Here is a 21,609-nt window from a genome sequence, read left to right on the forward strand (position 1 = left end):
ACAATCCAACAACTCCACAACGCACTGGTGGACAAGTTGTGAGCTGCACATTCACCACGCTATGAGATAATAACACAACGTTACCACACAGAGTTGTTTTAGAGGGAAATACAGAGACTGCTTGATGAAAAACTGTCCCTGAAGGCAACACGCATCAGCAGTTTTGCATGAATTTCCCTCTAAAACAACTCTGTGTGGTAACGTTGTGTTATTATCTCATAGCGTGGTGAATGTGCAGCTCACAACTTGTCCACCAGAGCGTTGTGGAGTTGTTGGACTGTGTATTTGATGAGTTTGATGAGGGAAACCAAGAAATCCCATAATGAGTCTCCGTAGCGTAGCTCTGAGCAGCTCACGGCTCTGCTCCGCCGTTCTAAAAACAGCTTGCACCGACAATTAAAGGTAACAAACCTACTGCTATGACTATAGGGATTATGGCAATGGGCCAATTTGACAAAATGTTGAACTATCCCTTCAACTCTAGAATAAGAATAGCTGTTTTCTTTTATTTTTACCAATTATGTCTCAGCTAAAGCCCATTGAAGCAAAATGCTGACTGAGCCAACCAGAAGTAGCCTAGCTAACCGTCAGCTAGCTGGAAAAAGTCAATGGAAATTAACTTCAAGCTGGAGGACACTTGGTACAGGCTTAGTTGTCCTAGTCGTCATAGTCTCTCCTCGGCGGCTTGTTGCTTGGCACCGGCGGTCTGTCGTCATACGGCTCGTCGTAGCGGTCGTCATCCCTGCCGCGGTCTCTGCGGTCGTTGTAGCGGCGGTCGTCGTCGTCGTAGCGCTCGTTGCGATCGCTGTACTTGTCACGGCGGTCGTCGTAGTCGCTGCGTCGGTCGTCGTAGTCACTGCGGCGATCATCGTAGTCGGCACGGCGATCGTTGTAGTCGCTGCGGCGGTCGTCGTAGTCGGCACGGCGATCGTTGTAGTCGCTGCGCCGGTCGTCATAGTCGCTGCGCCGGTCGTCGTAGTCGCTGCGCCGGTCGTCGTGGCCGCGCTCGCTCCGTTCCTCGTAGCGGTCACGGCGGTCGATGGTTGCAGCGTCTTCCCCGTCAGGTCGGCCGTTGTCTCTCGCCGGCTCTTTGTCGTGGAACTCTTCCCCACGCGCTCTGAAAGGTGACACACAAAAACAAAAAACGAAAATTTGAGCTCAGTTTGTACCGGCTAGCTAGCGTAGCAACAACTAAATGCTAATTCATAGCCTCATCAGGTGTGCTGTCTCCTCCGGTCTAAGTGCCGCCTCCCGAAGGTACAGAGTTACACTATTTAGAAATAGCAAATTTCCGTGTCTTGCCTCACTCCCGAGTCCATGACCAGCAGATAGACACCATCCTTTCGACTGTGCGTGCAGTAACAAGGGAGATACGGGCAGAGCTGGCGCACCGCTAATTAGCTTAGCTCAAACACTGGAAGTGCATAGGTAGTGTTAGCCTGCCTCCTACCCGAGCTGAAATCAGCAGTCAGAAGCACTAATCTCTGTAAATATATCACTTTATCAACATTTCAAACATGTTTAGGTGAGAAAGTAGCCGTTTAGATCAGCAGTGTGTCGTAAATTTGTCTAAATACCAGCTGTTTACAATTTTGTTCGGACGAATTTGGCGCTACTCAAGCTAGCTGTTGTGACCAACGCACTTCTGGTTACTTTCACAAAATAAAACACCCGTTGCCAGAAAACCATGACGATAGAATTTGTGCTTTTACTTTGAAAGAGGAAGCTAAGCTACCCTCGATGTAGCTAGCTTGAACCAAAATAAAGCGTCTTTGCTTGAACCCTCCGTTTTGACCGATCTCGTCCCGTTAGCGGCATTTGACCGCTCAAGATGCCTTACCGGAGAGTTTTGTCAGCTCTGAGACGAAGATCGGCCCGCCGGTTTCCGTTTAGAGTTGCTGAAGAGTTTCTCTGATGACTTTAGGTGGAGGCAGGCTAACACTACCCATACACTTCCAGTGTTTGAGCTAAGCTAATTAGCGGTGCACCAGCTCTGCCCGTATCTCCCTTGTTACTGCACGCACAGTCGAAAGGATGGTGTCTATCTGCTGGTCATGGACTCGGGAGTGAGGCAAGACATGAAAAAAAAAATGTTGGCGTATCCCTTTAAAACCTATCTTTTTAGACAGGCTTGCTACTGATGTTAATGGCACAAATACAGGTAACGTCACAGAGGCCCCAGAACATTATGTGTATTTTGTTGTGATCTCTGTATTTTATTGCATTTTATTCTTGTTGTAAAGCACTTTGTGATTTTATCTATGAAAAGTGCTATATAAATTAAATTTCCTTACTTACTTTACTTACTTCTTTCGGTTTTGCATGTGAAGGAGCTGATTCATGTACAACCACTTGTTCCTTATGCACAAAACATTTGTACTGGAAGACTTAAGCCTCTACTTACTGTATGCATGTGCAACCAGTAAATTGGCCTTTTTTGGGGTGAAATGTGTAAAGGGCGACTCAAAGACTCCGAAATCTGTCATTATGAAGATCATGACTGAAAAGGAAATGTGAATATTTGCTTTGCAAGTCGATTTACGGTGTGCGGCCCTAAATTTTCTGCTTGCACTCTTAAAACTTTAAGTTCGGGACCACTGTGCTCCTTGTAAAAAAAAAAGTAAGTTTAGTCTGGGAAGAAGCATTACCCCATGGCATATTCCTCCTCTTTGTTCTTCTTGCGACGGCAGCAGCAGTAGATGACGATGACGAGTAGGATCAAAGCGGCGACAACACCACCGATGATTCCTGCAGTGGCGCCGCTCATGAGGGTGGCTGCAGAAGAACACATGCAATCAATCAACTGTTTAAGACACGTAAATTGAAATGAGAATCTTGATCATGGAAAAACAGAAGGTTCATCTCACGTGGCATGACGGCGAGGGTGACGTTGCAGGTAGCAGAGCGGATCTTGTTGCTGGAGGTGCAGATGTAATACCCCGATGTCTCTTGGGAGATGTTGAAGAGGGACAGAACACCTTTATCTGAAAGACAAAGAGTCGGTCACATCAATGCTGACACAACTTTATTGCCGTGTGCATCTTCTGGAACGTGCAAGGAGGTTTTATTGTACGTTTCTGTGACACAAAGAGGACCTTTCTTCCAGGATCAATAGTTTTGTGATAAGCTGAACATTAATAATACTTACTGATGGCATTTCTGGAGGGGAAACTTCGAGGCACATTCTGAGTGCTATGACTCTCCCATTTGTACTGGGGCGGTGGAGAGCCTTCCTCAGAGTAACAGGTCAGGTTGATGTTCTGACCGTACTCCTTCGTACCCTCAATCTTACAGATGGGCTTCGATGGAGCCACTAGAAAAACAAGATAAAAATAAGGTATTAGTATTTAGTATTTATTTATTTGAGCATGCACTGCAAAAACTCAAAATCTTTCCAAGAATATTTGTCTTATTTCTTGTAAAAATGTCTCATTTCTGGTCAAAACTAAACTCTTTCCACTTAAAATAAGACTCATCACCTAAAAATTAACTTGTTTTTAGATCATTTTCACTTGTTTCAAACTAATTTTCACTTGAAATAAGTAGAAAAATCTGCCAGTGAAAGCAAGTTTTTTGTGCTTGTAATAAGAAAGAAAAACTTGCTCCACTATCAGATTTTTCTACTTATTTCAAGTGAAAATCTGCTTGAAAGAAGTAAAAAGTGTCTAAAAACAAGCTACTTTTTATGTGATGAGTCTTATTTTAAGTTGAATGAGATTTGGTTTGACTAGAAATGAGACAAATATTCTTGGTTAGATATTTGAGTTTAGCCAAAACCACCGGATCGCTTACTTCTATTGAGGGATGAAGATAATTTAACTACATGAAGATGGGAATTCCAAAGTAGAGCCTCTTTAAGCAAAAGAAAACTGAGTATGTGTAGGCCTTGTGCGGCAAAAAATGGGGGATGAAGTTTATCAGTGTGTCTTGTGTTATAAAAATGGACCTGAGAGTTAACTGTAAAGAATTCATGAAAGGATTTGGGCAGCAAGTGGGAAAGATGAATATATTTATAAATAAATATGCATGATTGAAGTATATTAATATCGTAGACTGACATTATGTGAAGATTCTTAAACAGAGGGGCACACTGCAAAAACTCAAAATCTTACCAAGAATATTTGTCTCATTTCTAGTCAAAACAAGTCTCATTCTACTTAAAATAAGACTCATCATATTAAAAAGTAGCTTGTTTTTAGACACTTTTTACTTCTTTCAAGCAGCTTGAAGCTTGAAATAAGTAGAAAAATCTGACAGTGGAGCAAGTTTTTCTTCCTTATTACAAACACAAAAAACTTGCTTTCACTGGCAGATTTTTCTACTTATTTCAAGTGAAAGTTTGTTTGAAACAAGTGAAAATGATCTAAAAACAAGTTAATTTTTAGGTGATGAGTCTTATTTTAAGCAAAAAGAGTTTAGTTTTGACTAGAAATGAGACATTGCACAAGAAATAAGACAAATATTCTTGGAAAGATTTTGAGTTTTTGCAGTGAAAGAATTGATCTTAAATGACAAAAGCCTCTTTCGTTAACAAACTCAACTTTACCTAGAACCACCAGACGAGCGGTGTCGGCCGGCTTCCCCTCGTCGTCACCCGGGATCTGGACACGACACTCAAAGACTTTGTTGTCAGCCAGTGTGATGGAGGACAGCTTGAGGTTGGCCTTTCCAGCTTTGACGTCCACGTCCAGGGACACGCGGCCTTCGTATATCGACTTGATGTCGGTTCTGAGAGGATTTGTGTAGTGGGTGAGGATCAGGGTCTGTTACACAACAAGGAACATTAAAAGAGGAAGACAACAACAAGTTCTGCAATCGATTTTTGGATTGCAAAAACTCAAAATCTTACCAAGAATATTTGTCTTATTTCTAGTCAAAACAAATCAAATTATACTTAAAATAAGACTCATCACATAGAAATGATCTTGTTTTCATACAATTTTTACTTTTTTCAAGCAGATTTTCACTTGAAATAAGTAGAAAAATCTGACATTGGAGCAAGTTTTTCTTTCTTATTACAAGCACAGAAAACTTGCTTTCACTGGCAGATTTTTCTACTTATTTCACATGAAAATTTGTGTGAAACAAGTGAAAATTGTATGAAAACAAGATAATTTTTAGGTGATGAGTCTTATTTTAAGTGGGAAGAGATTAGTTTTGACTAGAAATAAGACATTTTGACAAGAAATAAGACAAATATTCTTGGAAAGATTTTGAGTTTTTGCAGTGTAGATAGATAGATAGATAGATAGATAGATAGATAGATAGATAGATAGATAGATAGATAGATAGATAGATAGATAGATAGATAGATAGATAGATAGATAGATAGATAGATAGATAGATAGATAGATACTGACCTCTTTAGCCCCTGCTTGTACACCCTCAAGAGACCATGAGATGATGACCAGCGGATCTCTGGGTAGTAGTTGGCTCTGGAAGGTACAGGGCAGAGTGATGTTGTCGCCCCGGGCGTGTTCATACGTCTCCTCGGGGATGTTCACTTGGAGAGCTCCAACACCACACACCAACACTGTCAAAGATGGAATCACACGGATTAGCCTTTAAATTAATGTGAATGATTCAGCGGGTGAACTTTACCGACTCATCACCCCCACCCCCACAAACACAAACACACACAGTCGGCTACAGACGGACAGCAACAGGTTGAAGGTAGTTCCAGATTTCATTTCATTTTTTTTTCATTTTATGAAATGGATGAGGAGAACTTATAACACCTGCTCCTTCCTTAAAACAACAACAACAACAACAAAAACCCCTTACATCAGATGCAATGCCATGATAATGAACCGGTTTACAGCCAACAATTTACAAATGAAATAAAAAATCCATAACCTTTTTTATATCTTATACATCTTAAACTGAAAAATATTTGTACAGCTTGTTTTCTTCGACTGTTAAGGAATTCCATAATAACAGCACTGCAAAAACTCAAAATCTCACTAAGAATATTTGTCTTATTTCTAGTCAAAATGTCATTTCTAGTCAAAACAAATCTCATTATACCTAAAATAAGTATATTTATACATATACATATACATAGAAAGTCTTTTAGACACTTTTTACTTCTTTCAAGCAGATTTTCACTTGAAATAAGTAGAAAAATCTGATAGTGGAGCAAGTTTTTCTTTCTTGTTACAAGCAGAAAAAACTTGCTTTCACTGGCAGATTTTTCTACTTATTTCAAGTGAAAATTTGTTTGAAACAAGTGAAAATGATCTAAAAACAAGTTCATTTTTAGGTGATGAGTCTTATTTTAAGTGGAAATAGATTAGTTTGACTAGAAATGAGACAAATATTCTTGGAAAGATTTGGAGTTTTTGCAGTGAGGTTATTTCTGTGTTTTTCTTTCGACCTCTGAAGGAGTCTGAATATCTTTGGATTTGTCCAATAAACAAACATGTGATCTTATAACCGTTGCTTATATAGCCTACTCAAAAAAAAGAGGCCTAATTGCTTGTTGTAACCAATCACAGAGTTTTATATCCGCCATTAGAAACCAAGCCCCGGTTGATTTTTCGATTCATCTGTAGCCTATGTCTGGTTGGATTGACAATAAAAACCTTGGACCTACTGTGAGGTTACTAAAGTTAAAGAAATCTGTACATATCAACATATTAACATGATTTAAAGATAATATTATGTTTTAAATTTTAAGACCAAAGCAAAGCGACAGGTCACCTGTGAACAGGTTAACGAGGCCTGAACCTGAAGCTGCACAAACAGGTGTGGCAGCTGCAGCTAAGAACAGAGAAATGTCAGTAACCAGAGGGAAACTCACCCAGACACAGACTCACACCGAACATCCTTCCCTCCATAACTCAGACCTTCTTCTTCCACCACCACCAGTCCTAAATGATTCTTCCGTATGTGGTTGTTTTTTTTCGGAACAGAAACGGGGGAACCGGAGACGTCCGGTGCGCGGTTGCATCGAAACCCAACAGCGCCTGTGCGTGTGTGTGTGTGTGTGTGTGTGTGATGAGCCCTCTGGGTGTGACCGCCGCCTCTGAATGACTGACAGCGCTCTCAGCCAATCAGCTGCGCTCCTGCTCTCCAGGTAACATTCTTGCTGCGCCTTCCTGACGTGTCTGGGCCCGTGCGCTCCTCCACAGTCCGACCTTTAGATTAAAACTGTTCACAAACACTCCGATGAGTTTTCTCACGAGTCAAGAGCCCAGATCGATTTCCCAACAGGTTCTGTCATGGTCTATAATTAAATACTATTTAAACATCACAGCCTGTTTCTAAATCACACACAGGCTGCTCTGCACTCTACAGCTTTATACCTGAACACACACATTTTAAACTGATCTCCATGAAGCGTCATGTTGCAGCAGCAGCTAAGAGATTAAAGGTGAGAAGCATTTTAGGCCAAAACCAAACACTTCACACACAGTGTTTCTGGTTCAGAGGGAAGCTGATGTGAGCTGCTGGTGGAACAAAAGAAACATTTGGTCCTGTCAGACTGGTTTGACGAGGATTCACCACCTAAGGCACAACACACACACACACACACACACATGCAAAGTAGGAAAAGGAGGGAAGTATATACAGTAGGCTCCATCTTGTTGCACTCCCTTTTTTGTCACAACTGAAGCTCAGAGCACGTGGAGATATTTTTTTGGCGCCGTTCAAACTCTGCATGTGCTTTAGCTCAGTTTAATGCCAACATTTCTATAATATATAATATACCCTATATATTATATAGTATTATATTATACATATTATAAAACTGTTGCACACATCTGGGTAGTAGGCCTATGTCTGGGTGTTTGGGCCCAGCTGCAAATGAATTGTAGTTTGCTTTATTTTGGTCCACACAGCATATTCTTAGTATGGCATGTGATATATAAACATATTTTCATTGATGAAAGTTATTTTTATTCACACAAACACATGCATATAGTTTAACCTGTAACATAATATAAAGTAAGGCTGATCGAGGCTCATGGTTAGAATTTTGTCTCTTGAGTTGTGCTGTGTCTCTGTGCTGCGATATAGCGCCACTTAGTGGATGGAAAAAATACACAACAACACTGTATCTGGTGCTGCTGCAACGACGAACCAGCAAAACCAACTCTCATGACTAAGCTACAGTCAACACAGAGTAACACAATCAACACCAGAGTAAGAAAGTCACAGATATCAGTTCTCAGTATGTAGCATGAATGTCAATTCAACAAAAAGGCCTTTGTACTGTATCATCAAAATATACATATGTTGTAAAAATGTAAACATTAAAAAAAAAGTTATTCTCTAAACTAGCCTGTTATTTCAAAATAACTTACTTCATAAAGACTGGTGGTGTTGAATAAAAATTAAGTTTGTTTGACTTTTGTTGCCATAAAAACCTGTGGTGCATTTGTGTCTGTCGTGTAGAGAGGTAGTAGTTTTTGTCGTCTTAATTTCATGTAAGGCAAGGCAAGGCAAGTTTATTTGTATAGCACATTTCCGCAACAAGAACATAAAAAGCAAAGAATTTAGACAGAACAACTAAAACATAGTAAAAAAAAAGATATAAAATAACAGAATAATGTTACAGTGCAGTTAATGAAAGGCGTCAGCAAACATGAAAGTCTTCAATGTTGATGTAAAGGCACCGAGGGTTCTGGCAGACCTGCAGGTTTCTGGGGGTTTGTTCCAGATAGCGGGTGCATAGAAACTAAATGCTGCCTCACCTTGTTTACCTCTGACTCTAGGTCTAGATAGAAGACCAGTACCAGACGATCTGAGAGGTCAGAGATGTATTTTGGCCCTAAACCATTTAATGCTTAGTAAACCATCAGCAGTATTTTGAAATCTATTCTGTGAGAAACTGGAAGCCAGTGCAGTGATCTAAAGGGATTGGGGTGATATGGTCGGCCAGTGGCGTCATTAGGCCTATTTTAGGGGGGCTTCAGCCCCCCTAAAATATTCTTAAGCCCCCCCAAATAATTTGGTGTTCTTTTATTATGTGACATTTTTTGTGACATATATTCTCCTTTTAAGAACCCCAGCTGTCATCGCATTTGTCTCTTGTTATTTCTGATTTGTTTAATTTAATTAGTTTGTTGAGTGTGTGACCACCCCCCTCCCAGCTGTGAGTTGGTAGCGCCCATGTAGCGGCGGCTTGTTTGAAGCTCCGCTCCGAGCCTGCAGTGACGGGCTGCAGGAGCTCTGATGTCAACAGAGGGAGAGAGTCAGTCCACCTGTAGCTAAAAGAGGACTAGCAGGCATCGGACAGTAAGCTACTACATCTCTAAATAGCAGTGTTGATGTCAAAATGACCGCGATATATTTAAATTAATGTGAAATATTAATTGCGTTGTAAACGGGTCAGTTTTAAAGCTAGAGCGAAGATACAGATATTATATGAAACCAGGAGACACGAGGCTTCTGTTGGTACCAGCCATGTCGTGATAGCTTGTCAGAAAACGGGCTAAATAATGCTCCAAAGTTCGGCTAGATTCTGGTGAGGAAAACTTTTAAACGGGGATCCTGAACACTCCTGTCATCATGTGTGTGTTCCTCTCTCTCTCTCTCTCTCTCTCTCTCTCTCTCTCTCTCTCTCTCTCTCTCTCTCTCTCTCTCTGTCTGTCTCATGTGCCGTGTGTGTGTGTGTGTGTGTGTGTGTGTGTGTGTGTGTGTGTGTGTGTGTGTGTGCGTGTGCTGTGAATGTGTGTAATGTGTTAACATGAATCTGGTACTTTATAGCTTGGCTGTGTTAAAGAAAATAACATTTAGCAGTAAAAACAGATTATTTAATGGATCAATTTAGAATACTAATGATATCTGGTGACACTGCAGGCAGCACAGACAGACAGGGAGAGAAATGCTGTAGGGAGAGGCCAGACATGTCCTGAAGATGCAGAAGATCAGGTAAGACACAGGAATATATAAAAACAGCATGATAACAATATATAGGTAGGCTATAAATATATATATTTTTAAACCTAGTCCAAATAAAACTACTAATAAAAGCAGAATATTCAAATTAAAATGATTCTCAGGGTCAGTCATTTGAACCACCGCCCAATGTCTATTTCAGCTCAGAAAAAAAAAAAATCTGAAATTTCTTGTGAAGGTCCTGGTTGTGTAGAAGATGAAGGGGTTTCTAGGGTGAAATGTGCACTCTTTACCATAAATATCTGCTCCAGTTGGAGTCACACTTCATTTCTGTTGTCTGGTCTTATTTGAATTGGAAAATGTGAAGAGGTCTGAGTGAAATCAAAATGAGCCAAAAACAGCTGTATTTGGATGGAGTGTATAACCATTATGACACAGGCTACTAGTGAAATATAATTAGTTTTCCAGTCTGGTACCTGAGGTACCAGACGTCAAATTCCGCCTGGACATATCCATGATAGTCAAACATCTGAAAAATTACTCAGGTTCACTTTTTTTAGCATCTACTTTTACCCAGTTACTCATTAGATGTACTACTTTACTTATTCTTAGATTCAACTAGCCCATGATTCAATACTCTAAATTTACTCTAAATTCTAAATGTTGTGTTTTTTCCGGTCATTGTGAAAGTTCGTGCTTGCGCACTACATTCGCTCACATCCTGTGCATCTACTGGGGGCTAAGCCCCCCCTGTCCTTAAAACCTAGTGACGCCCACTTTCTTGGTGTTAGTGAGGACTCGAGCGGCAGCGTTTTGAAATGTAGTCTGAATTAGATCTGTCACACTCTCTAGAATTCAAATATTTGGTTTATTCTGTGTCAGTAATAACAATATATATGATTTTATAAGGGCACAGGGGTCAGTTCAGTTTTGAATGGTTCCCTATAGACATCAGAATGTGTCAGTTTGTTTTCTATTGTTTCATATCATCAGAGTTAAAGACAGTTGTGAAAAAAGAGGAGTTATATGCACATGACATATATGCAAATTGTGTTTGAACACAACAGGCCAGTTTAAATTTTTTTTATTATGGTTGTATACTGGCAGCAGAACATCCAGGTTTTTCCCTCCAGTTGTTGTTAGAGAACAAAAACAGAGCTGTGAGCGTGGGACTGATGTCACTTTTATTCATCACATGGACAGAAAAACACTAATAATTCTGCTCCAACAAGTAATTATTTCCATTAGAAGAGGAGGTAGAAAAGCTTTTGATGCTGAGGTTTTTTACAGTACGACTGGAAACGATGAGTGTTTGTCTAATGGCCTGTTCTGCCGTACGCTGAGTGCTGTGGTCTAAAACCAAATTCACCCAAACATGTTTCACAGGAAATGCATTATTTGTATTCCATTTGATTTGGAGCAAGTGTTGAAACATGAAGATGCTGATTGATTGGTGAACAGCAACGTTAAAACAGTCTCTTGGCACAGTAAATAGGCTACAGCAGCTCCCACTAACATTTGAATTTTAAACACAATAAATGAGCTTTCACTTCTCTTATACCTTAAATATCTAAATGCAATTCACTTTTGATGATGAATGCAAAGACAGAAACATGCTGGAGCTGCTCTTCACAAAAATGATGTGTTCAGTTTGATACCCCAGACAACAAATCATCCAGAGTCGGCCACTTTAACACCATGGCTGCAGGATCGAAGGAGATGGGAAAAGGAGAACAGGTGAGTGAGTGGACATTAAAACAAATCGTTGCAAAGAAAAATGGTATTTATCGGGATTGCTACATTTCTATATCGTTGATGAAAATGGAAGTTTTTTACTCACGTGGCCTGACTGCGAGGGTGATGTTGCAGGATGCCGAGCCGACCTTGTTGGCAGAGGTGCAGATGTAATATCCTGCTGTGTGGATGGAGATATCGTAGAGAGACAGGACTCCTCCCCCTGAAACAAACACATCTACATCTTCATCTGCTGTACATCTACATCTTCATCTGCTACCACAGTGTTACTGCTCAGAAAGATCCAAGTGGAGCTTCAGGAAAGTGCAAGGTGCCTCATGAAGGATTCCTGCTGGAGGTTCTCAGTCATGGTTGTCATCAAGTGCAACAAAGAAGCCGGTGAGAAATCAATCCATGGAGCGGTAGATAACGTTATTTATCATCTACCATGTTACCATGTGTATATTTGTGTAGTCTTATCTGTCATCAACAAGAGATTAGGGGTTACGGGGCGCGTTACGTTGGTGTGGCGGTGTCGCCATGGAGACGAGAGCTGGGACACCGGGTCGGAGGCTCTGATCTTACAAGGTTGGTTTTCAGCCAAGAGATGCTCCATTCTCCCTGGAACTAGTTACAAGTCATTGATTTAACCAGCACTAGGACTCTGAAGCTGGTTAATTAAGGTACAAATGTAATAGAGTTAAGGTAAAAAAAAAAAAATCCTTCATAGTTCCTCTTTAGTTCTTGCAGACGTTTCACTTTACCAAAGGTTAGATACCTGGGAGTCCCGGGTACAGTCGTTACCCTGCCTGACGCCTGGACAAGCAAATGTCGCTCCATACAACAAAGTCAAATTTTATAATCTGGTCTCATATGCATTCTTGTCTGAACATTGATGATCCTAATCAAATGATATGGAGTGTTTGTTAAAGGGATACACCAACATTTTTTTTTGTGTGTCTTGCCTCACTCCCGAGTCCATGACCAGCAGATAGACACCATCCTTTCGACTGTGCGTGCAGTAACAAGGGAGATACGGGCAGAGCTGGCGCACCGCTAATTAGCTTAGCTCAAACACTGGAAGTGTATGGGTAGTGTTAGCCTGCCTCCTACCCGAGCCGAAATCAGCAGTCAGAAGCTGATTTCATTTTAGCTCTAATCTCTGTAAATATATCACTTTATCGACATTTCAAACATGTTTAGGTGAGAAAGTAGCCGTTTAGATCAGCAGTGTGTCGTTAATTTGTCTAAATACCAGCTAGCCGTTGTGACCAACGCACTTCCGGTTACTTTCACAAAATAAAACACCCGTTGCCCTTTACATACAGAAAACCATGACGATAGGATTTGTGCTTTTACTTTGAAATAGGAAGCTAACCTACCCTCGATGTAGCTAGCTTGAACCAAAATAAAGGGCTCCGTTTTGACCGATCTCGTCCCATTGCCAGCATTTGAGCGCTCAAGATGCCTTACCGGAGAGTTTTGTCAGCTCTGAGACGAAGATCGGCCCGCCGGTTTCCGTTTAGAGTTGCTGAAGAGTTTCTCTGATGACTTTAGGTGGAGGCAGGCTAACACTACCTATACACTTCCAGTGTTTGAGCTAAGCTAATTACGGGCGATACAGGCTCTATCTCCCTTGTTACTGCACACACAGTCGAAAGGATGGTGTCTATCTGCTGGTCATGGACTCGGGAGTGAGGCAAGACACGTAAAAAAAAAAAAGTTGGCGTATCCCTTTAAGGCAGTAAATAAGCGATTCTGTTTTTTTTTCAACTCCCAAACGAAAACGAATATTAGTCTCAAACCTTTCAAAACCCACACACCAGCTTTACTGTAAACATCTACCCCTTGAGGGATGAGTGCGGTCAGTCGTAAGTAAATACATTTTTTGCTGACCTGTGTTTTTCCACTGTCTGTCCCACTGAAACTTACTCTGAGTGGTTCTGGGGTCCAGAATACGAGCTTCGTTCCGTGCGTCACGAGTTTCCCACCTGTAAGTGGGTCGTGGCCAGCCGTCCTCAGAAACACAGGTCAGGTTGATGTTCTGCTCGTACTCTGCCACGCCCTGGATCTCACAGACGGGCGTGGACGGAGCTCCTGGAAAAAGAGAAACAGAAAGCAAGTGTGAGTGTTTGTCCTTAAAAGTGACGATGAAAGAATTTATCTTGTGACCTCAGCCTCTTTAGTGTCAAATTCAACATTACCTAGAACCACCAGGCGAGTAGTGTCGGCCGGGTTTCCCCCGTCATCTCCTATGATTATAACGCGACACTCGTAAACCATGTTGTCGCTGACTGAGACAGAGGACAGTTTGAGGTTGGCCTTTCCAGAGAGGATGTCAACGTCTACTGACGCTCGGCCTTCATATGTTGATTTGATGTCAGTAAAACCAGGAGTAGAGTAGTGGGTGAGGATCTGAGTCTGTAACACAACAGGAGCAGCAGAGGAACATTAAGGAAGGTAGGCAGGTAGGTAGTACCTGCATACATGCCTGCCTACCTATCTACCGCTATGGAGATAGGTAGGCAGGCAGATAAGTAAGTAGTTAGGTAGGTAGGAATGAAGGAAGGTTAAGTAGGTAGGTAGGTAGGTAGGTAGGTAGGTAGGTAGGTAGGAAGGATGTTAGGTAGGTAGGAAGGTAAGAATAGGTAGGTAATTAGGAACATACTGTAGGTAGATGGGTAGGAAGGTAGGAATAGGTCAGTAGTTAGGTAGGAAAGTAGGAACATAAGTAGGTAGGAAAGAAGGTAGGTAGGTAAGTAGCTAGGTAGAAGGTAGGTAGGCAGGTACATAGGACAATGGGAAGCATGTTAGGTAGGAAGGAAGGTTGGAAGGACGTTAGGTAGGCAAGTAGATAGGAAGGTAAGTCAGTAGGGAGGTAGGAAGGATGTTGGGTGGGTAGGTAGGTAGGAAGGTAGGTAGTTAGGTCGGTAATTAGGAACATAGGTAGATGGGTAGGTAGGTAGGAAGGTAGAAGGTAGGGAGGTAGGTAGGTAGGTAAGAATAGGTAGGTAGGTAGGAACATAGGTAGATGGGTAGGTAGGTAGGAAGGTAGAAGGTAGGTAGGTAGGTAGGTAGGTAAGAATAGGTAGGTAGGTAGGAACATAGGTAGATGGGTAGGTAGGTAGGTAGGTAGGTAGGTAAGAATAGGTAGGTAGGTAGGAACATGGGTAGATGGGTAGGTAGGTAGGAAGGTAGAAGGTAGGGAGGTAGGTAGGTAGGTAAGAATAGGTAGGTAATTAGGAACATAGGTAGATGGGTAGGTAGGTAGGAAGGTAGAAGGTAGGTAGGTAGGTAGGTAGGTAGGTAGGTAAGAATAGGTAGGTAGGTAGGAACATAGGTAGATGGGTAGGTAGGTAGGAAGGTAGGGGGGTAGTTAGGTAGGAAGGTAGGTAGGTAGGTAAGAATAGGTAGGTAATTAGGAACATAGGTAGATGGGTAGGTAGGTAGTTAGGTAGGAAAGTAGGAACATAGGTAGGTAGGAACGAAGGAAAGAAGGTAGGTAGGTAGGTAGGTAGGTAGGTAGGTAGGTAGGTACATAGGACAATGGGAAGCACGTTAGGTAGGAAGGTAGGTCGGTCAGTCAGTAGGGAGGTAGGAAGGATGTTAGGTAGGTAGGTAGGTAGGTAGGATGTTAGGAACATAGGTAGATGGGTAGGTAGGAAAGTAGGAACGCAGGTAGGTAGGCAGGTAGGACGATGGGAAGCACGTTGGGTAGGAAGGAAGGTCGGTCAGTTAGCAGGCAGGTAGATAGGAAGGTAGGTCAGTCGGTACTGACCTCTCCAGTGTCAGTCACAGTGGACCATGAGATGATGACTAGTGAGCGAGGGGTTAGGGGTCTGGCAGGTGTAAACTTGCAGGGCAGCGTGACGTTGTCGCCCTCTAAATGCTCGTACAGCTCCTGTGGTATTTTCACTTGTAATGCACCAACTTCAGGCAACGCTGTCAATGATTCAATCATATTGATTATATAATTAGAATGTATCTTGTGACCACAGCGTCTTAAAAGAATAGTTCACCCAAAAATCTAATTGCACTATCTACTCCCCCTCATGTGGACGAAGGGCTAAGAGAAGTTTCAGAGTCCTCCGTGTCTTCTCTGAGTTACAGGGGGTCTCGGCGTAGCAGTGCATGCCCATATAACGGTTGCAAATGGATACCAACTGTCTTCGTAACAAAAAGACACACCAAAAAACATCCAAATACCTCCATGCTGCTCGTATGTAATGTCCGTCTTGTATTGAAGCCCCAAAATGCGAAATTGTTCCGAAAAGGTATTTGGATGTTTTTTGGTGTGTCTTTTTGTTACGAAGACAGTTGGTATCCATTTGCAACCGTTATATTGACATGCACTGCTACGCCGAGACCCCCTGTAACTCAGAGAAGGCCTTAGTCGACATGAGGGTGAGTAGATAATGAGTGAAATTTCAATTTTGAGTGAACTATTCCTTTAAGTGTCAAATTCAACATTACCTCGAACCACCAGACGAGCAGTATCGGCCGGTTTACCCTCGTCATCTCCTGGGATCTGGACACGACACTCATAAACCATGTTGTCGCTGACTGAGACAGAGGACAGTTTGAGGTTGGCCTTTCCAGAGCGGATGTCAACGTCTATTGATGCTCGGCCTTCATATTCTGATCTGATGTCAGTAACACCAGTAGAGTAGTAGGTGAGGATCAGAGTCTGTAACACAACAGAAACATTAAAATAGGAGGAGAACAAAGAGCTGCTGTCAATGTTTGAGCATTAAATTGATAGGTGGCTATAGGTGAGTACTGACCTCTTTAGTGTCAGTCACAGTGGACCACGAGATGATGACTAATGGGGTCGTCCGGGATCTGGTAGTAAACTCGCAGGGCAGTGTGACGGTGTCGCCCTCTGAATGCTCATACAGCTCCTGAGGTATTGTCACTTGTATTGCATCAACTCCACGCAACACTGTCAGTGATTCAATCATATTGATTATTACCATTAACATAAGTTTTTCTACCATATAAAAACAATCAACAATCAACTGTGATTTGAGGATTTCTGTTGAAAGGTAGTCGTAGTATTAAAAGATAATTACTGTTTTTTACAATCTGGACCTTATTTCTAGCATAAAATACGATCATTTACTCACCCAGATAACTTTGGTGTCATTACAAGTCGTTCTAAATAACACATTATCTGCAGAGAAACTCTGTCATTTCACCAATATTTAGTTCTGATAGGCTAGTGCTATTCCCCTCTGAGTCCGGGGTTAGCTGTTATCACCATCCGGGGTCTGTAGGTTGACCTACTGACCTCTGACCTGGATGATGAAGTTCAGCTTCCACAGGCTTCCTCTCCTCAACCTGGACTCACTAAAGCTCCGGCTAGTTGAGATAAAAATGGACCCGAATGCCGAAGCAGAATGATTATTATCAGAATGAGCCGGGCGGCGCTCAGAGATGACATCATCCAGGTCAGAGGTCAGTAGGTCAACCTACAGACCCCGGATGTTGATAACAGCTAACCCCGGACTCAGAGGGGAATAGCACTAGCCTATCAGAACTAAATATTGGTGTGTTACGGCCGGAAGGGGTTCGGCCTTGTCTGTGTCTTTCTCTCCCCCTCGTTCTCCCACAGCTCCACCCAGGTCCCAATCAGCGAAACGAGGTTCACCTGGTCCACTGAGCTAAATACCCTGCAGCTGACACCAGAGGGCGGGGGCAGTGCTGGGGACTGCTGGGCTTGCCTGCCTCCCATCATGGCTTTCTGTTTTAGTTTGTCTACTTGTTTGTATCTGTATATTTTTGTATTAAATCTCTTTTAGTTAAGTTTGTCTTTGTATTTTGGGTCATTGTTGGGTCCCTTGTTATGCCCCTCTGGGCCAACAAAGTACTGGGGCGTAACAATTGGGGGCTCGTCCGGGATCTGAACAACCATGAGGTGAAGTGAAGGTTTGTAGCTGTTGTGTGAGGTAGTAGTCTAGTCTTCTTTTCAAGATGGTTTGTGATTTAATTGCCTGTCTGTGTTTGCTTGAGAGTTCCCTGTAAGGTAGTCGTCGGGCAGAGAGAGACTCTTGCCACTTTGTTGTTTTGCCTTTCTTATTTTTGGTGGTGAAACCTGGGTGTGGGTACGTTTTCTGCAGCTTAGGTGTAAGTTGGCAACATTTTGTGTAGCAGTGGCTACTGTGTGATCTCTCTTGTGTTGTGCTGTTGCAGTCCACTTTCGGTTGAGTCACTTGTGTATGTTACTGTTTACTTAGTTGTGGCTTCGTTGGACCTCGTGTGCGTCTCTCCATAGATCAGTGGATCTTTGTGTGATGGAGTTGACTTGGTGAATTATAAGGTCTGTGTCCGTTGGTTAATGGCAGACTGCTTGGTGGCCATTTTGTGTCGTGGCAGTTCAATTTGTTCGGGTCTTTGTGTGTTGATAGACAGCAACTTGAGTGACCCTTTAGGTTGTGGCTGTGCTCGATTTTGTGTTTGGTCACCTGCAGTGTTTAGTAAGTTTACCTTCGTTTTGGAGTTTCCCTCATGGTGGTAGCCATTTAGTTATCTGGTGGGAGTGACACCCACTTGCATGGGTACTGTTTGGCTGCTCACTCTTTACATCGAGTGGCAGTGTGTTGGTTGGCCTTTTTGTATTTTGATCTTGTTGGATCCACTTTGACCTTTTTGTTGTCCTGACCGCAGTCCCAGGGTTTACTTTTGATAAATGTATTGTTGGTGCTCTGAGTTGAGGCCAGGTTTGGTAGTCCCTGTAAAAATGTCACAATGAATAAATGATATGTGATTAGTATTATTCATTGTCTTAAGGGAGGGGGTGTTACGGCCGGAAGGGGTTCGGCCTTGTCTGTGTCTTTCTCTCCCCCTCGTTCTCCCACAGCTCCACCCAGGTCCCAATCAGCGAAACGAGGTTCACCTGGTCCACTGAGCTAAATACCCTGCAGCTGACACCAGAGGGCGGGGGCAGTGCTGGGGACTGCTGGGCTTGCCTGCCTCCCATCATGGCTTTCTGTTTTAGTTTGTCTACTTGTTTGTATCTGTATATTTTTGTATTAAATCTCTTTTAGTTAAGTTTGTCTTTGTATTTTGGGTCATTGTTGGGTCCCTTGTTATGCCCCTCTGGGCCAACAAAGTACTGGGGCGTAACAGGTGAAATGAAGGAGTTTCTCTGCAGATAATGTGTTATTTAGAGGCTGCATTCTGCTGCCCTGTAGACTCCATTATACGGATATACGCGCCTCTCGGCTGGAGCTCATTTCATCACAACCACTTGTAACGACTAAGGAGTTATCTGGATGAGGAAATTATCGTATTTTATGCTAGAAATAAGGTCCAGATTGTAAAAAAACGGTAATTATCATTTAAAGAAAATAAGAGGTAGATAATGAAAATAATTGTTGGTTGTAACTGCAGATTTTCATTTTCATTACAAACAACAAACTGTAATTTCAAGACAATATGCAGGCTTCTCTACTTTTTCTTATTTAAATATTTTACTTTTGGGAACCTGAAGTTGCACAAACAGGACCGACGTCATGTATCAAGAGGAATACTCACCCAGACACAGCAGAGTCAACGCATAAATCCTTCCCTCCATCACTAAGACTTTCATTTTCTCCAGTCATCAAGGATTCTCCCAAGTGTAGTTGATGTTGTTTTTCCTGTGTCTGTCAGCAGCGCCGATGCCAGACGCAGAGCTAATGTAGTTCAGTGGTTCTGTTTACACAGTCGGGTACACAGGCTTTTACAGGACGGTGCAGCAGACCAGGACCAAAACATGAGGGGGCAGCGTCCAAAGTCTGAAAATGAGTCAGTCTAAATACTGGTAAATGTACAATCAATAGAAAAAAAAAACTCAAAATGTGGCAACATACTGCACACTAGACTGGGTGAAGAGGATCTATGATTTATTGAGCAACGCCGCCGTGTTTTGCAAAAGGCCTCTTCAGGCTTTGGAAGAATTTTCTTTTGATTTTAAAATGAACTCTGAGAAATCCAGTAGTAGTTCTGAAGGGACATCACAAGGTTGTTGTTCAAGGTAACGTGTCAGAGCATTTAACCCCTCGTCATGTGTTAAGTTGCTGTATAAGCTTTCAACATCAAATGAAACCAGATATGCTTCTTTAGGTATGATGGGAGAGTTTTTACAATGTCTTTTAGAAAATAATCCACAAATTGACTTAAAGGGATAGTTCAACATTTTGGCAAATTGGCCCATTGCCATAATCGCTATAGTCATAGCAGTAGGTTCATTACCTTTAATTGTAGGTGTAAGCTATTTTCAGTACGGCGGAGCGCAGCAGCTGGCTGCTCAGAGCTACGCTATGGAGGCTAAGGGAATTTCTTGGTTTCCCTCATTAAACTCATCAAATTCAACATCCCAAAACTCCACAGCGCTTTTGTAGACAAGTTGTGACCTGCACAACCACCACGCTATGAGATAATGACGGAACGATACGAAACGGAGCCGTTTTCGAGGTAAATACAGGGTAAATACGGAGACTGCTTGCTGAAAAACTGTCCCTGAACGCAACGCGCATCAGCGGTTTTGTACGAATTTACCTCGAAAACGGCTCCGTTTCGTATCGTTCCGTCATTATCTCATAGCGTAGTGGTTGTTGTGCAGCTCACAACTTGTCTACAAAAGCGCTGTGGAGTTTTGGGATTTTGTATTTGATGAGTTTAATGAGGGAAACCAAGAAATTCCCTTAGCCTCCATAGCGTAGCTCTGAGCAGCCTGCTGCTGCGGCTCCGCTGTACTAAAAATAGCTTACACCTACAATTAAAGGTAACGAACCTACTGCTATGACTATAGGGATTATGGCAATGGGCCAATTTGCCAAAATGTTGAACTATCCCTTTAAGGGCTCTGATATGGAGTTGTTACTGGGGCCGTTTATGAACTTTGGGTAGCAAGTAGAACAGTGGAGTGGATGGATGATAAACCTTGAAGAATTCATATTGTTTTTGGGTTATCCAATTGTTCTTCAGTGCTTTGTCCAGAATCTCATCTCTTTTGTCTTTGAAGAGTTCTCTAGGATCTGTTGACAGTGGCTGATAGACTGTGTCCTTATTTAGTTGCTCTATTGCTTCAGCCACATAATCATATGTATTTTGAACAACAATGGAGCCACCTGTCTGCTCTCTTTATGATTATTTTTGGGTTGGAACACAGTTCGTTGAGAGCTTGTCTTTCGGTGAAACTAATTCTGAGTTGTATTGCCCGTGTTCTTTTTTACCAGTTTTGCCAGATCGTTCTCTAAAAAAGCGTTTCTCTTCGAGTGGGAGGAAGACGTGCTCGAGTGGTGTGGTTTCGCCTCCTAGATTGGTTGGAATTTATTGGTCTCTGCCCCCTTCTCTCTCTGGTCCAATCATACACAGTTCCCGTTCTGTAATCATTTGCGTCATTTGTTCAATTACCTATGTAAAATTGATTGACTGAGTACCGTTTCCTGCTTTAAATCCCATGACTTCCTGGTCTCAAAGAAGCCTTTTGTGAAACGCGTTGCTCAATAAATCATAGATCCTCTTCACCCAGTCCAGTGTGCAGTATGTTGCCACATTTTGTGTTTTTTTTCTATTGATTACTCACTGCACACTACCAGCACCTCGACTGTCGCTGTGCACGGGCATTTTCCTATTTTTGATACTGGTAAATGTGTTTGTTATATCAAAGGTTAAAGAAACCGATCCCAAGTCCCTGTTGTTAGTTTTTGTTGTTTGTTTCATGTCCATTGATATATTCTATTCATCCATACCGGTAGTTCCTTATGAGGTCTTATGTGACAGGTTTGCATATAATAGAATATATTTTGCTGTGACCACAGGAAACTCTTCTCAAAAGCACCTGAGCAGACAAAACATGAGAAGAATTGTTCCTCAATAACATCAGCTGCATCACATCATCACATTTGTACACATATTTCTCATATACTTGTGTGTAATAAAAAGCATGCAGAATATGTATGAAATCAGGATTGTATTTATTTTATCATAGCTTACTTTAACCTGTTATAAGCTGCGGCTGCAGTGTGAATCAAAAATAATTAT

At 42.1% G+C, this 21,609-nt stretch overlaps 2 protein-coding genes across 3 annotated transcripts; both read right to left on the reverse strand.

The window, feature by feature from the left end:
• Window positions 1–566: 566 nt before the first annotated feature.
• gpa33a (glycoprotein A33 (transmembrane), paralog a) lies at window positions 567–6,854 on the reverse strand. Its single transcript, XM_085805023.1, has 7 exons — window positions 6,803–6,854; window positions 5,361–5,533; window positions 4,547–4,763; window positions 3,149–3,313; window positions 2,868–2,984; window positions 2,649–2,775; window positions 567–1,117 (listed from the first exon to the last, which is right to left on the reverse strand). Exons 1-7 carry the CDS (start codon window positions 6,837–6,839, stop codon window positions 658–660), a joined length of 1,296 nt encoding a protein of 431 aa, XP_085661149.1. The 5' UTR covers window positions 6,840–6,854; the 3' UTR covers window positions 567–657.
• A 4,162-nt stretch (window positions 6,855–11,016) lies between these two features.
• LOC146989405 (cell surface A33 antigen-like) lies at window positions 11,017–19,273 on the reverse strand. Of its 2 annotated transcripts, none has more exons than XM_085805044.1 (8): window positions 19,117–19,273; window positions 16,365–16,522; window positions 16,090–16,267; window positions 15,359–15,522; window positions 13,785–14,001; window positions 13,513–13,677; window positions 11,687–11,803; window positions 11,017–11,548 (listed from the first exon to the last, which is right to left on the reverse strand). In XM_085805044.1, the coding sequence occupies exons 1-8, from the start codon at window positions 19,169–19,171 to the stop codon at window positions 11,493–11,495; spliced, it is 1,110 nt and encodes a 369-aa protein (XP_085661170.1). In that variant the 5' UTR covers window positions 19,172–19,273; the 3' UTR covers window positions 11,017–11,492. The 2 variants fall into 2 exon arrangements, with proteins under 2 accessions (XP_085661170.1, XP_085661163.1); XM_085805037.1 differs by having other exon boundaries at window positions 16,054–16,267.
• Between the last annotated feature and the right edge of the window lie 2,336 nt (window positions 19,274–21,609).

The sequence above is a fragment of the Trachurus japonicus genome, chromosome 3 (genome assembly GCF_045865225.1).
Source record: "Trachurus japonicus isolate A0001 chromosome 3, Traja_1.0".
Classification (NCBI taxonomy): Eukaryota; Metazoa; Chordata; class Actinopteri; order Carangiformes; family Carangidae; genus Trachurus; species Trachurus japonicus.